The sequence below is a fragment of the Henckelia pumila genome, chromosome 4 (assembly GCF_033568475.1).
Source record: "Henckelia pumila isolate YLH828 chromosome 4, ASM3356847v2, whole genome shotgun sequence".
Lineage (NCBI taxonomy): Eukaryota > Viridiplantae > Streptophyta > Magnoliopsida > Lamiales > Gesneriaceae > Henckelia > Henckelia pumila.
In genome coordinates, this window is record NC_133123.1 from 10,594,318 (window position 1) to 10,611,764 (window position 17,447).

Genomic DNA, 17,447 nt, shown 5'->3' on the forward strand with positions numbered 1-17,447 from the left:
ATTCAGCAAAAACTGAAAGAATTGAAAAAAAACAAGGTCTTTAAGGTCCACTTCTGACTGAGGATGAGGTCACTGGTCATCCGAACACCATTATTCCTTATTTCTTTTTACAATATTAGTAAAAATGCATGTGTTTTGCACGTAAAATTACTTATTTTTTGACCAATTAATTATATAATTAAATTAAAGATAATACTAATAATAAAATATACAGTAATATTGATTTTATGTATATATATATATATATATTGTAAAGTATATCACGTATTTTTAATATTCATCTACTTTACTATCTAATTCAAGAAAAAAAAATGTATTGACTCAAAAGTTTACTCAAAAGTTTATATATAACTTAGAAATTTTAATATATCATAAGTAAAAAATAAGATACTTCAGAAAAAAAGTATTGACTCGAAGGTATTTAAGGTCCACTCCTGACTGCGGATGAGGTCAATGCCATTATTCCTTATTTCTTTTTACAATACTAGTAAAAATGCATGTGTTCTGCACGTAAAATCACTTATTTTATGATCAATTAGTTATATAATTGAATTAAAGATAATATCATAATACTAATAATGAAATATATAGTGACATTGATTTTATGTGTGTATATATATATATTGTAAAGTATATCACGTATTTTTAATATTCATCATCTAATTCAAGAAAAAAAAAAGTATTGACTCAAAAGTCTATATATAACTTAGAAATATTAATATATCAAGTAAAAAATAAGATATCTAAGAAAAATATATTTATCACATTGAGTACAAAATGATATATAGATGGAAGTATAGAGTGGTAAAAAAAGATACTCAAAACATTGACTCAAAATATTAAATAGTAAAAAACAATGAGAAATCAAAACATATGATATAATTGTAATAATTAGTATTTACATAAAATAATATATGAAATTAGTGTTCATAATTAACAAATAACATAATAAGTAAAATTGTTAAGCTACTAAGTTTTTTTTGTCATACCAATTTATTACTTTATCTTTTATTTGAATTTTCAAACTTTTATTTAATATATATAATATTTTTATAATTAATTTATTAAATTTATCATATTTAATTAGCGTTTTTTTTTTCCTTTTCTTTCACCAACTGAAAATTAAACATATCAAGTATAATGAAAGATAATTTATAACACTTTTTAATTATAAACATTTTATTAATTATTTAATAGTTTTTATTCAAAAAATATAAAATATAAAAAATTCAAAATAAATTAATCTCTTTAATAAAATATTTTTTAAATGAATAATAGCGATATTACATCAAAAACAATTAGTTTAGTATACATAATAATTTACATATATCAAAGTATTCTAATTTTCTACGTTTTTATTAATCTTTGATTTTTGAATCAATTCATATATAATGTTTTTTTTGTCAAAGTGATCACCCAAATGCATGATATTTTATTTATATTAGAGTGTATCTTTCATAAAGAACTATTATTAATTATTGGTTTATAAGCTACACGATAATAAATTTACATAACGTATGTTTTTTTTGAAACAATGTAACCAATTTTTAAAAATCAACCAAACTAATACCATAATCTTGAACCAAATAGTATAAGTATAGAATTACTAAAAACATAGATCTTTGAAATAAATTATCATAATAAATAATTGAAATAAATCTCGGATATTTGATATTCTGTCTATTTATTTTAAATAATTTGAAAATTTTGAAAATCCTATATTTTTTACTATAATCATTTATTTATTTTCGAAGACCTTTTATTAATATATTATTTGAATTGTCCGCATAATAGATCTTTGAAATAAATAATCATAATAAATAAATGAAACAAATCTTGGATTTTTTAGTTTATGACTATTTACTTTAAATATTTTATGAGAATCTGTGAAAATGCTATATATTTTTACTATAAGAATTTATTATTTTAAAATTTTGAATTTCTATCTATTTAATTACTATAAATATATTTTGAGAATTTTTCAAAATGCTATATAATTTTACTATATGCATTTGTATTTTGCAAGAATTTTTAATATACTATTTATCGATGACCTTAATCTATTCCTTGATTGAATAATATTAATATATTATTACAAAATTTATATTGAAATATTGCAAATACATCCACGAAATGAAAAAAAAATCATATAATAACTTATAAAATTTATGTATGAAAATTTGATACAATTATTAGTAGGAAGAAAGTAAAGTGGAAGAACATATAAATTTTATGTATGACAAATATTTGACACGAGTAATAATAGAATATAACTAAAGTGGAAGTGATAAAATTAATAAATGAAAGTTACATTTGAAATCATTGTCTCCTGCATTTTTCATCTTTGTCTTTTTTTTTTTGTGTGTGTAAGTTTACAGATATAATCCTCATTATTATCTCATTTATATTATTATATAGAATAAAAAGGTAAACATGTATATACACAATGCAAAAATTTTACCCCTATATTCATATTTTTCTAGTAGATAGAAATAGAATAATCCTCATTATTATCTCATTTATATTATTATATAAAATAAAAGGATAAACATGTATATACACAATCCAAAAATTTATCCTTGTATTTATACTTTTACAGTAAAAATAGATTTGTGAATGATTTAGAAGAAAATTTATGTTTTGCCAGTTTCGTACAATTTTCTATTACATATATTCAAATCCTTGTTGTGCATACAAGAGAAAGAGCAATGAAATATATTGCCCACAGGGGCATAGACGAGTTGGTAAGGCCTGAAGTAACGTGAGAAGAAATTTTTCAGCATTGTGGATTCGATCCTCGTGTGGAGCATATTCCTGCTGAAATATTGTGGGGGTATGTTATAAGGGTTGGCCATGTTGCTCCCTCCACCAGGTCTCTGCCGCTCGTGCACATCTCTCAATTTAACCTCGCATGAGCCAATGAGCCTCTGGCTCATGTAGGATGTAGTATCTTTCGAAGTCAATCCTTTTAGAGAAATGAAATATTCAAATCCTCTGCATGTTTAAATTAAATCTAACTAATAAATATAAATCGATTTTCTATAATTGGCACACCTCTTTTTTCTACTAAGGTCAAATAGTATCCGTTTATTATGGAAGTGATGCAACGTGATTAAAATTATTAAATAATCCCCATTAAAACTTTTGTTCTATTTAGAAAGTAAAAAAATACCAGATATGCATTTTCTAATACCAATATTTGCGATTGAACGTGTTTAAAATCGATTATGTAAATAATATAATAATAAAATTTGATAAACAACATTTCATTATAATTTCTTATCAAACATTATTAAATCAAAATCAAAATCAAAATCAAAATAAAATAAAATCTCCATACTACTCTTGAAACAAACTTTGTTCTAGTTTTTTTACGCATATATATGATGAACAAAATTAATATCGGAGGAGAAATCAAAGATTTGTTATTAAAAATTAGCTGATGAAGAATTCAAAAATCAATTTCGAAATTCGCTAGATTCTTAGTTTACAAATAAAGGCACAAATGTACAATGTATTATTTTTCATGCAAAAATGTAATATTTTTTTAATTATAGTATCATAAGTAAATATTTTGAGATGGATCTCAAATACAATACAAGAAAATATTTATTTTTAATGTAAAATGCATTAATTTTTATTTAAAAATGTAATATTTTTGTTATGAAAAATATTGTGTAAAAATAAAATATTTATGTCAAAAAATATTATATAATATATGCTCGTTTGAGTAACTTTTGTGTCAAAAATATTTGTTTTAAATTTCTTTGGTTCTTTGTATATTTGTTAAGAGTCACAGCTACTACATGTTCCGCGGCTTGATTTGGCGAAATGGAAGATCCTTGTTCAGTGAATAGCCCCCGGAGGATCCTAAGCTTCTCCAGAAACCGGAGACCTCACGTTCCTTCTCCGGATTCAGACCGCCGTTCTCCCACCGGATTCGGTGTTTCCGGCGAGCACGGACCTAAACTTTCAGAAGTCTATGGCTTTGTCGGATCAATCACCACGGTTGTTGCTACCGGTGAGTTTCGACTTCTTCGTTTCTTACGATTTTTTTTTGTTTTTGTTTTTTTGCCCTAGGCCGCTAGCTGAATTTGTAATGTTTGGTGAATGCGCATGTTTTTTTTTTTTTTTTTTAATTCCCCCCGATGCTTATCATGTGAAATTAGACCTTTTCCATTTTGGTTTCTTGTAAAGCGATATCAAAATTGGGCCAAAATTTTTGTAGACATGAATCTTATGGGATTAATTAGTTTCCAGATTGTTGAGTGGGATAATTGGATGAATCGTGACACAAATTTACCAGCTACGCATCATTTTTTAAAAAATCTTTAGCTATATGACTTGTGCATGTTGTTGCTTTCTGTGCCTGTATCTGGCCCCGTTCCTCTCTACCGTTTTCTCGCCAAATTTAAATTTTTTTATGGATGAAATTACTGGACTGTCTGATTCTGCTTTTCTTTTCCCAGTTGAAGAAATATATTTGGATAATAGAAATTAACAAATTAAAAATGGAATCTTTTCATTCTTCAATGTTGTAGGTACTTACAATATCATTGAAGAAAACTTATTCTTCGTTTTTGACTGAAACAGCCATTATCATAGTATGGGCATATTTTCCGGACCACTGGTTACATTCCATGGGGATCTATTACTATCCAAACAGGTCAGTATTATGGAATATATGCTTTCCTTGTCCGGATTGACGTTTTTCCAATTCTTTTTTGTCCATTCATATGCTTTTTATATTCTTATTCTGCACTCACTAGAAAGTTATCTAAGCTAGCAACTTAGTTGAAGTGGTCCTAATGGTTATTGGTTTCTCTTCTTTCTGTTACAGTCTGGTTCAAGTTTATTGAGTTATACAATCTATCACTTATGTGAGATCGGAGTGGTTTCCTTCTCCATTGCACTACTCAATTAGGATGGAATTTAATTGGGATTTAATTTCAATTTAATTTAATTTTTTTTATTAAAAAAAAACTGTTTGCCTGCATGGATGATTGCTATTTGGTTACAGTGGTTGCAAACTTCACTAAATTTTTCCACTTTCATATAGTTGTTATTTAACATAATATGTCCTCTAGAAAGGTCAAATGCTATGTAACTTCGTAATGATGCTAGTTGGTCGTATGATATGGATTGTGAAACTTTTATGTTGTATCTTGTTTGAAATTGTCTATAGAATTGGTTTATGATATTCTATTACTGTGTGCATAACTTTCTCAGGTATTGGGCATTGGCTGTGCCGACATATGTTGTGGTCACAATCGTACTGGCTATTGTATTTTATACTGGCCTCAACTTTTTGGCTACCCCTCCTCCTACGTCCTTGAGCTCAGTTTTTGGTACGCTGACTTCTTATAAATTGCTTTACATTTGGCATGCCTTCTTCTCAGACTTTTAGTAAAACCTGAAACAGTCTTAATAGAAACAATCGTGATGGAACTTAGTTTGCTCTCCTTTGCAGATGAATTCAGTAGGGAACCGCTGGATACTGTTCTTTTTCAAGATGACGATGATGAGTATCCCATTGAACCTATATCTGACATTGATATCAGCCAAATTAATGACATCATGTTTAGCAATCTGAATGATAACCCTGTCACGGATATAGTCATTTAATTGTTGTTTTACTGGGATCACATTCTCCAAATCTGTATATTATCTGGTACATATCATGCACCTACTGACGATGTCCTGTCCCTTTGATCCTTCTATCACTTAGATAAGTTTATGGAACTTGAATTATTAGAAAGTAGTGCCTTGCAATCTGATGCAACTGGAAATTGATTGGCAAGGTTGAACAAGGGCGAATTTTTTTTTTTCTTTTATTTTTTATTAAAAAAAAAACCTAGTAAGGGAGGGGTCTTGATATATACTTTTTTGTGAAGTTATATTTTACCGCCATCATAAAGAAATATCCAGAATGGCATTTTGAAATCGAGCAAATTATGTTTATATTCCTTCTCTTCGAGAAAAGGAAGGATTCCAAATTACAGTTTAACACCCTGTATTCTATTGAGTCGAAGAAGACATTTTTTTTATGGTAACAAATTCATTAGAACTAGGAAGAAACATCCTGTTTAGCGTAGTAAAATAACCAAAACGGTAAATAATTTGAAGACCATTCTAAATTTAAAGAAGATGACATAGCCTTAGGAGCTAGCAAGTGAGCCACGCTATTTGCCGATCTAATCTACGCATGTGATGAATTGACAGAAAAGCCGAATGCCAGTCGAAGAAGACTTTTAATGTGGCGAAAACATGAAACTAGAAAGTGCATTAAGCCAGAGAAAAGAGATCATAGCCCAAATGACATATTTTGATGATCCATGAATTTTCGAAGCTGGGTCGACATGTATATATTTAGTTCCTTGTGGTTCAATGCTATTATGATAAGATATCTCTAGCTTACATGATGACATATGGTAACTTAGCAAAATATGAAACACCAAATACATTAGAAGATTACTTCTAAGTTCTAATTAATGTAATTCATTATGGCGTACAAACTAAGCATAATGTAACAGATCCATTTGCAGCGAAGGATACAAATAATACTTGACTGAAAAACACATTAGTGTACAACCAAAATGGTAGCCAACTCATTTGTTGTGCTAAGCAGTGGTTAGCATCTGAAAATTGGGCCGATGCGGCAATATTCCTATCGATTCTAGACATCATCATTCCTATCTTGCCACCAGCCAACCCATATCTCAGTAAATTATCATCAGACCTCAAGGATTGGTTCGATGTGTTCTTCGTATCTGTGCAGATGTGTAACGTGATCAAATAAGGAAATGATGATCTGTTTTATGTCCTTGGCGTTACTTCATGACCTTGGAGCTTCTTGATTGTTTTTCAAGTTCTGTATCTTTGCTAACTGAGAAACTAGCAGTTCATGCGCTCTCCTCTTCAACTGCAAGAGAAACACGGTTGCCACAATTAGTGCATGTGAAATATACTTTAAGGGAAACTGTTACGTCTTTTGGACCACACTAGAGTGCAATGCAGTTAAATGTAGCAAACTACGGAGAGCCACGTGTTGCATCGGAGTTTTCCTACTGGATGCTGACTTGAGCAAGCAATAGCAAGAGTGACAAATAAAGATATTGAATACCTTATCCCTGTCAGTAAATGAAGTATGCAAATTGGCGCGAGTTTATTAACCATTAATAGGACCAACTTGTGAGAATGTGCTGCCAAGAGCACTAGGGAGTATTCTAGTGAATTTCATCAATATAAGTGGATCACGTGTTTCAAACCAACATAGCATAAACATGTCTATATAGTGAATCCCAACTGATTTGGGATTAAGAATTGTACGGGATCATGACAATGATACGGATTGCCGATTGCGTGCATGCCTAGCTGCCACAGGGACTATGGCATAGTGTGAGATAATGTTAGCCCATCCGGAACGTTGATAATAATGGACAAGTAACCAAAAGATAAATCCATTGCAGCAGTTTCTGCATTTTGTTCCCGCAAGTTGTCAAGATCAAAATGAAGTTTGAATGCATACCTCATCAATTCCCACTTCATTCATGACTGAGACCCGTATAGCTCCATCAGGTCCAATTTGACGATACTGTGCCAGCTCTGAACTATCAGTATTAGTATCTTCTGTGATGAAGACGGCAGGAGGATCTTTTAGCAAATCACACTTGGAGACCACATCAAGCCAAAGATGGTGACTAAATCTCTCTCTTATTTCTCTGTAAATGGCAAACTGTTTTAAAACCACCATACATAGAAAAAATGTGAGTCAGTACCCATTGCAGCCACAACATATTGATCAGAGAAGAGAGAATAGGCATCTTCGTCATTCAAAATAATAACTTTCAGCAACAAGGGAACAAAAAGAAAGTTTCCGAATGTTGAATAAACTTGCATCTTTTCTGTCAATAAATTACACAACCGCGAGACACCAGCTATGTGTGCACTGATCGTTTGAGGTACTATTTTGTATTCCAAGTGCTCAACATAAGCATTATAAGCCTAACCATAAAACAAGTAAATGGAAAACTCATGCATAATATTTGATAACTGTGGGAGCTGGTTTTCCAAAAATAGTACCATATTTTCTGAAGGTATTTTTTCAATGGGTAATTACACCACATTTTCATGAAAAATTTAGGATCAAGTTAACATAAAGCATGTCAAAAGGGACAGATACTATACACAATAAAAAATATAATTTCTGTCGTACTAGTAGAACACCAAGGGAGTCCAAAATCCAAATTAGGATAAAGACAGGAAAAGAGAGCAAACAATTGATGCATTTAATTGTTTCTGATTATAAGCATGTCAAACAACTCTCAGTGAGAAGTTTATTTCATATGCCCCTTGAAAAGGCTCAAATCTGATGCAAATCCGACAGACTCGGGCAACCGTAATCCAGAAAGAAAAGGAAATTAAATACCTGATCAGAAGGTGACGTTCCACACTCTCCAGAGAGATCATGCACATAGAGTACAGCAGTTGGCAAATGAGAGAGTACAGCGAGCGTCAATTTTTCAAGATTATTCCTATCTTCTGCAGGTCAAACAAGAGAAACTTGTTCAAATGCATACCAAAATTAATGTGTTAAAATTAACAAACCAATTATAGCAACCAACAATATTATCCTGCATCCGCCAACAAAAAAAAATTCAGGCATTTTCGTCATTCATGATAATATAGTCATACCACTTGCAGAAGTCTAGACCAACCTAAAGCACATCTACAAAAGAGACGTGAGTGTATGGAACAATTACTTCTTGTCCTAAAATGGGACAAAATTGTGATCCGTAGATTATTTGAACTCAATGCATGACCGACATGAATAGGACAGCAGACTAGTAACACCATTATTAACCTTTTAATTGTATCTATATCAAGTGAAGGAATAATTCTGTTCCAAATCAATCTTATAATGCCTCCACACTCAATCCACCAACCATCAAAAGATTAACTTCAAATGCCCAACACAAACTATCATTTCCTCACAAACCAATTCATGTGTGCCAAACAAAGAGAAAGGAAGGTAGCTTTCCAATATACACAAGAATTAAACAGTGACTTACCGTCATGTCTCCTTAATAGACCAGGAGTATCTGTTACCTAATAAAAAATTAAAGTTAGAGCATCAAGATAGATGAGAGACTTTTTGACATAAGGTTGATCCCTCTAAATTAAGTGAACCTGAAAATTCTGGAAGCTCAAGTTTATGTGACCCATCAGAATTCCTCTGGTTGTGAATGGATAATTGCAGACCTGAAAAAGAAGTGAACAGCGACTAGTCGAAATTAGAATATGGCAAAGGTAACAGCATCAAACTGTGGATAGTCGATAATAGCAAGCTATGGAAAACGGAGAAATGGAGCAATGCATAAAGCAGTTTATGTGGACATTTATTGTCGTCGGTAAGAAAATTGGATATCACATTATTATTATTATTAGCAAAAATCAGTCCCTTGAAATAGAAACTTCAATTAAATCATTTCAAAGATTGGTATAATATATAAACAAGATAAAAATCTCATTGTCTATAAATGATTAGGGGAAGCAAAATCATAAATAAACTTTTAACCACACAAAAGCCATCTCGTAAGAGTAAAAATCTGTTACAACCACACTATTTTATATAACAATAAAGGATGAACAATCTGGAAATAGAGAAGATAGCCCAGAGAAATCTCAAATCTCTGTCCCTAGCCAAGCTAGTCCCTAGCACAAGCTAGTTAATAATCACTCTTAAGAAAAATGAAATGAATCCTCCCAACTCACGTTCCTCACATATTTATTTCATACACTCTTTCTAGACTCTTCTAAGCCTATTGGGCTATTTAGATCTAGGCCCAAGTCTGTAAAAATATCACCGTCTTCAAAATCAGCCTTGTCCTCAAGGCTGAGTCTTGAAACTTGATCTTCCATGAATCTTGCTTCCCTCCAGCCAACATCAAAGACAATAACCTCAAAACCAAGATCGAAGAACTCATTGTTAAATTCCTGCAACTTTGAGTAAAAATTACGAAGCTTATTCTTTCCAAAATGCGCTTTGTCGACAATAAATCTGCCAGAGAAATCACTCAACTCAACCTTCTCAGAGTCTTGAAGGGTCATTCCACAAGAACCCTTCCTCCCCGCCTTTCCTGTATTGGACTTCATGATCACAGAATTAGCTTCTCTGAGTTCTCTTTCGATCCCGAGAGCAGCATTGAATCTAAAAAGAAATCCAGCAGCTCTGAGTGATAGCATCCTTTTATCAGTTTCATCCCCTTGGAGTTTGACCCTTCTTCTTGCTAAAACCTGCCCTGGTTCATAATTACTAGCCATATCAATCTCCAAATCTAAGGAAGATTCTTGCCCAAACAGCCATCTAACTCTTATCCAGTGCACAATTGATACAGCCATCTCATCCAAACATAACGTCCAAGCAATTATTAGCGTGAAATCCACCCCTTTCACTCTAAATACTCTTTTGTTCATCGTAATTGCACAAACCCCCAGACCTTTACAGACGTCAATCACGCTGTCATGACACCCATTGCCTACCCATAATTCAACGATGTCCTTTTTAAGGATCAACGGCTCCAACTTCTTTAATAAGGATCTAGAAATATAATTGTGGCTGCCATCCCTGTCCTCCCATACCAAAAGTGCATATCCACTAATTATATCAAAGGATCTCAGTTTATTAAGCTGAAACTTACCTTTCACTCGAACCAAAAGTTGATTTAGGAGCTTCAATCTGCAATCTTCGGCTCTTTCAAACCTCGACTCTGCCTTCCTAGTCTCTTTCCGCTTACTTATGGGCTGTTTGCTATCGGCTTCATTGAATCCTTTGCCTTGTCCTTTCTTTTTTCCAATTTCTTTATGTGCTTGCAATTGGCTTACTCGGATGCTTGTTCCTCCCGTCTTGCTTTCGTGCATAAACGTCAGGCGTGACACCCTTTGCTCGTTCTTCCATTCTCGATCTGCGCCTAGGCTCGCATTAGGGTTGCTCCAATTTTTTTTCTGGGCCCCTTAAACACCAGGCATATGCATGGTAATTTAGCCCAAGCCCACTCAAATTTTATTTGTCTGCAGCCATCGCTTTGAATCCCTGAATTCTGCCGCCATGGCTTCCAATCAGCGAGGCCTTTGCCTGGTTCTGTTGCCTTATCTGGAGGCTTCTTCTTTTTAATCCATTGGAACCAAAGATGCGTCGCATTTTCTGGAATCCTTTTTTGAGTCTCCTGAAACCAAGGATGGAGCAGAATCCTCCGTACAACTGAACTTGGTTTTCCGGTGATTGATGGGAGACCCAATGGTCAATTCAGAGTATGGTTCAGCTTCGAAAGCCCATCCAATTAGGTCTATTCCAGCAAATTTTGGTAGAACTCCTCGTCCGAGATCTCGCTTCGCCTTCTCCATGGAATTTTCTTCAATATTTTGCTTCCCTTCAGTGCCCAACATTTCGACTGTTGAGAACTTGCCTTTTTCCTTAACTCCCCCAAAATCTGGTACTGATATTTCCTTCATGACAGTGTCATCGATCTGCATCTTTGTAAATGGATCATGAGCTTCCATTGCACTCTCCCGTGCCTTCTCATCAGCCTGTTCATCAGAGTCCCCAACGATTTGGTCAGTGAAATCCTCATCGATTTTAACTGCATCCTCCGAATCCTCACAGATAGTTTCTTCTTCACCTTGGTTGGGTAGTGTTTCTGGAATTCAAGCTGAAATTTCTTCCATCAATCTGGTTTTGCTGTTTGAGGTATTTATCCAACATCGCCTTAGTCTCCTGCACCAATCCCAAAATCTCTTGCAGTGTTCGATCGTAAGTTTATGTGGTTGCCATTTCTTCTCTCTCAAAAATTATCCGGCAGGTCGGACCAATTGTTACAACCACACTATTTTATATAACAATAAAGGATGAACAATCTGGAAATAGAGAAGATAGCCCAGAGAAATCTCAAATCTGTCCCTAGCCAAGCTAGTCCCTAGCACAAGCTAGTTAATAATCACTTTTAAGAAAAATGAAATGAATCCTCCCAACTCACGTTCCTCACATATTTATTTCATACACTCTTTCTAGACTCTTCTAAGCCTATTGGGCTATTTAGATCTAGGCCCAAGTCCGTAACAAATTCCCACGAAGCTTTGAATAATTAACATATATGATTCAACTCAAAATGATGTACTATACAAAATGATGTCTGATCACCCAGTTACATACCTCAGGCTTTCCTGTTGACAGTAGACGTACCAACGACGATTTTCCAACATTAGGTGCACCGACAAGACAGAGAGTGGGTGTTTCCAAATCGACAACAGGCATTGCCCGCAAAGTCTGTCAAAAAATATGAAAAAATTACATTCACCTTAACTAGATCAGCACGACCAAAATGCAACTCCCATTTTATAGCTTTGTATAAACATTTCTAGAGGACCAACAAAGTACATCATAAGTTTTAATTTACATGACAAGAGAAATCATGCAGTAGTTAATATGAACCTTTACTTGACATGGTGCTTAAATTAATGCTTTAAAATTCGTGCCATTTCCTTTTAATCAATCCATCACGTTCTAAACAGGACAATTTACCTTGGCAATGTTCAACAATTCATCTACAGCTCTTCCTTCACAACTAAAAATTTCTTCTATTTTATTCATTCCCTGCAGACAAAATCCAAGAAAACTAAGCTAAGGACCTACAGTTAAATGGACTTCACAGTGTGCATGTGTAGAAATGCTAACCTCACTCAAGCGCTCCTCAGCTTCACGCTTTGAGAGTGACTGCCAGGAATCATTTAAATATTCAGCAGGAAAGCTTTTGTAACCAGTACACAAATATAGCCTAGTCTATTTTAGAGTGATGATGTGAATCATAACTTAAATGAGCTCTAATCTCGGAGTGAGAGCATTGCTATGTATGCAATTCATGCTGTCTTTTCCCTCTAACCCCAAACTTTATGGTTAGCAACTGGCTCGTGAACCGGTTAACATTGCCTACACTGGTCTGTAAAATTTCAGATGCGCCATTTACACCGTAACTTACGTTCTCATTGGTATAAGTGTAACTGGTGATTATCAAGGAAAATTTATAGCTGTTTACACAGAATTTTTTTATTTCAGCCAAAATATTTGCGGACAAAATGAATATTTTCATTATTCAACCTATATTTACATGTTTTCTTTGTTATGTAGTTGACATGGTCACATGGACAAACGGTTCTCAAACATTAAAAGTCTAAAGTATTTTGAAATACTAGGTGGTAATAATAAAACAACTGCAGATAGAATAAAACCATCACATTGCTCAGTCCCTAGCGCATGGTTCGCATATTAAGCTGATTGATATATGTGGTAGAAAAAGCACCTTGGCACAATGAGCTGCGTGTTCTTTTCCTACTGAAACCACTTTCTTCCGCAACAAATCAACCTTGCCCAACACCTGCCGTTCAGGAGGAATCTAGAACTAAATGAAGCATGAAAGGCAAACTTTGCCATGCAAAATTATTTAAAATGAAAAATCTTCTGCAACAGGAGTATATGAGCTTCTACTTTGATAGCAAGAAAAATATGCCAACAAGCACAACAAACAATGCCAAAGCTCTTATCACATAGTCAAATGAAAGATAAAAGGATTGAATAGTGAAGGCAGTCTCACATTCAAAAGAATTCACTAAATTTGCTGAAAGATGGAATGGAGAAATAGAGCAAAAAATTCCAAGGGAACCTTCTTTAAATAGCACCGTACCTACCTCCTCATAGTTTCCATCTCCAAGAGTCAACTCAATTAAAGAACGTTCATAAGGATGCAAAATCTTTTTGTTGGGGAAGTTCTCTTTGTATGTCCTCAGTGGAACCGCAAGTTCCTGAATTTAAAAAGTGGGCTAAATACTAAAGCAAGTTCTAATTTAAATGGTTATATTAATTTGGGGATTTATGTCAAATAATTGACCTTCATTAAAGCATCAAGTTGTTTTGCACCTCGATTTCTTTCACGTTTCGCAACATTAGCAATACCTGCCGAGCATAACTAAAGACAGCTTTAATTAGAAATTTGATAGTGCGTCCATAAAGGAGAGGGAACTAACCAATTACCTTTTGTGGGGGAGATCCTCTTTGCCTTCCTCAACGCTGAACAAAGGATATCAACCGATGGCATCACCATGGGAAGCTTTTGAAATGCACCAACAGCTTCTAAAGATACTGCCGCTTGGTTCTGAAAATTAAACAACAAATTGCATAAGATACCACCCTTTGACAGTTTACGTTAGACAATCATGCTTTAAATTTTAAAATAAAGAGATTAATCACTATCTGAGTTAATAGAGTGAGTAGTGATGAGTCTGATGAATCGTGATTCATAAATCATAACCAGGAATGTGGTGAAAGACGCGACACTCTCAATTGCATAAATCACAATTCACACCATGAATATTCACCAGTTAATTCAATGTCATATTGATTTTTTAAAATTAATCAAGACCGTGATCCTTACATCTGGATAGATTCAATCCAAATACGGTAGTTTACATCTCACAACCCTCAGTAAAAGCCAATTCAGGTCTGAAAAGGCATAAAATGAAGTTATATTAGTTTGATTATGCCCCAGCTCAGTAGATGTTTTATGCATCTTCATAAAAATGGACAAAAAAATGGGCTTTATTTAGAAAGGAGACGAGTGGCAATTAAAACAAAACCAAGACATACCCCTCCAAAGGTCGAAACTTTCACCAGGATACAACCTAGTTTGGCGCAGATATCATGGAGACTATGCTTTATGCTGAATAATGAACTAATGGTTCACATGAGAGCTGAATTCTTGTTACTCACAAGTCACAAGGAGTAACGGGAATGTGAATCATGATACGAGATATCCAAGTATTCTCAAGTATCCAGAAAAGGACTCATTTGTATTTGCCATAAATCAGGGCTTAACAGAACCAAACTACATTAATCTGAAAATAGAGAAATGTCTAATTATTCCTTGTTTTCTAGTTTTTACAAACTTACAATGGTGAACTCAGAACTGATAGTAACAACATTATGATAAAAATCAACTAATGCAGAGTATGAAAAATATTTTTTTTCTGCATTTGATTCCAGCTAAGACCGATAATACCACCAGACTAATTTTCCTGAGAAATGCATCATCAGTTATCCACTCTAGAAAATCATCAACTTTGTGAACAAATTAATTCATATGATAACCCATTGATCTTTATTCTTTATCTAATTTAAATTTTACCATAACCGTTCGAACAACAAATATTTTCTACCCAAGAATATAAAAAAACAATAATTTATACCGGACTTTTGCTGCCTTGCGAAGCATCAGCGCTTGGAACGTAGCTTCCATCCACAATTCCATAGGAAGTGGTCTGCATTTGCCTGCTGAAACACACAATCTTCGGAGGCGCAAAATTGAGAACTGCGTGAAATATGAGGCAGCATTTTAGATGATAACACAACGATAAAACAACGGCAAATCAAAGTAAACGTACCTTTGGAAAAATCGCATCTTCTTAAGATTAGAGAGGTCGAGGCACTTTGCCGCAGCAGGAGTAGACTACACGCGCCGTTCATCTTCTCAGTCTCGCAAATGGATACTCTTGCGTCTCCGTTGGAGAGTACACAGAGACCTTATTTCCTTGGGCCTTCATCATCTTGTAAATGGGCTTATGAACAAATTATGGGCCGGACCCTTTTCCTCTGATTCGAATTAGACTCTGTACGATTGCAGTTTTATGATTTTTTTTAATTATATATTATTTATTTTTCGATTCAAAACTAAATGTAAATTTCATTATATGTTTTTTCAAAATTAGAATTGATTAGACTTAAAACAAGGCATTACATTAAAAATAAATAAAAGAGTTGATGTTAGATAAACTATAAGTTGTCGACTAATATTCTAAGGAAGCTACTAACAAAGGATATTATTTTGCTCAAAAAAACAAAATCCAAGGATAGTATTGTTTATTTATACTGTGAATATTAATTATATATTAGTATAGCCGCACACGCATTGCGTGTGTATGAAATAATACAATATACTTAGGGTTTGTTTGAAATTGGTGATAAGATAAATAACATAGAGATAAGTAATATATTATAATAAAAAATAAATAAGAAATAATAGTTAATATAAGATTTGATTTGATTGATAGATTATAGTTTGTTTGATTTGATTGATTATATATTATGTAAAAATAGTAAATTATTATTTTATCCTTTTAATAATTAATAAAAATATGAATAATATTATTTATAAAGAGTAATATAGTAATTTAAATTCAATGATTTGATTGATGTAAGATAAATAATTTATGATTTGATTGATGTGATATAAATAATTGAAAGATAGATAAATAATATGACAAAAAAATAGGTAAATAATATGACAAACAAACGTGATATAGATAAGATAATTTATAGGTAAATTAATTATATATAACTTCAAACAAACCCTTAGTACATATGTTATATATAAATATTATATTATTTTCAATAATTTTTAAAATTATATATATATATATATATATATATATATCTATCACATTATCTTGTATAATAATTTGGGAGGCGAACCACATGTCCACGATAGGAGTAAAGTAGTCACCTTTTGTAACTTTTTAATATTTTCGAATATTCGTTTATTACTAATGGCAGATTCTAAAGGAAAGTTGGAAATGACTTCTCAAAATAACAAATAAGTTTTTTTTTTTTTTTTTGTTATATCCTAATTTTAGAAAAATATTTTTTCCAAACTATTTTCTCAAGAATTATTCTTAAGACCTACAAGAAACAACCAAACATAGTTAAGTCAATGCATTGAATTAATAATATTTTAAAACCCCGAAGTTTAGATTTTAGTCATGTAACTTTGTTTGATTTTGGTTTTAGTTTTATAAATTTTCAAAGTTTGGTTTTAGTCCAGTAACTTGGATTTTTGTTTGGATTTTGGTCATTTTTTCATCGAAAATTATTAAATCAATCGAATATCACTTATTTGACATCAATACTATTTTATATGACTCATTTGACAAGATAGAGTATCGAAACCAAAAAAGTAATATTCGATTGATTTAATGACTTTCGATGAAAAAAAGACCAAAACCAAACAAAAAATCCAAATTATAAGACTAAAACCAAACTTTGAAAAGTTATAGGACTAAAACCAAAACCATGGCACATTAAAAATGTAATTTTTCCTTGCAAAAATACAAGTGTAAACTAAAACCCAACAATACAAATGTGCACAGACTTCTAAAAAAAACACAAAAACTACTATAAAACGATTTTACGAGTCAATTTTATGATAAGTCTCATGTTTGATTCGAACCATAAAAAAAATATCACTTTTTAGATTAAAAATATCAATTTGTCATCCTAATATAAATCTGATCGACGTTTTGGTTTAGCTTTTTACTTGCTTGGACGCAGATTATGATTTCGACGTGAA

General features: G+C 32.6%; 2 protein-coding genes across 2 annotated transcripts; one reads left to right on the forward strand and one right to left on the reverse strand.

Annotated features, from left to right (window-relative positions):
* Window positions 1-3,776: 3,776 nt before the first annotated feature.
* Window positions 3,777-5,751, forward strand: LOC140866653 (phosphatidylinositol N-acetylglucosaminyltransferase subunit P). Its single transcript, XM_073271680.1, has 4 exons — window positions 3,777-4,021; window positions 4,594-4,666; window positions 5,230-5,348; window positions 5,471-5,751. The coding sequence occupies exons 1-4, from the start codon at window positions 3,832-3,834 to the stop codon at window positions 5,623-5,625; spliced, it is 537 nt and encodes a 178-aa protein (XP_073127781.1). The 5' UTR covers window positions 3,777-3,831; the 3' UTR covers window positions 5,626-5,751.
* A 732-nt stretch (window positions 5,752-6,483) lies between these two features.
* LOC140865314 (uncharacterized) lies at window positions 6,484-15,627 on the reverse strand. The gene is made up of 14 exons (XM_073269913.1): window positions 15,487-15,627; window positions 15,292-15,413; window positions 14,081-14,201; window positions 13,938-14,002; window positions 13,738-13,851; window positions 13,353-13,427; window positions 12,731-12,769; window positions 12,578-12,649; window positions 12,209-12,322; window positions 9,190-9,261; window positions 9,072-9,108; window positions 8,429-8,541; window positions 7,529-7,735; window positions 6,484-6,922 (listed from the first exon to the last, which is right to left on the reverse strand). The coding sequence occupies exons 1-14, from the start codon at window positions 15,566-15,568 to the stop codon at window positions 6,836-6,838; spliced, it is 1,320 nt and encodes a 439-aa protein (XP_073126014.1). The 5' UTR covers window positions 15,569-15,627; the 3' UTR covers window positions 6,484-6,835.
* Window positions 15,628-17,447: the final 1,820 nt, after the last annotated feature.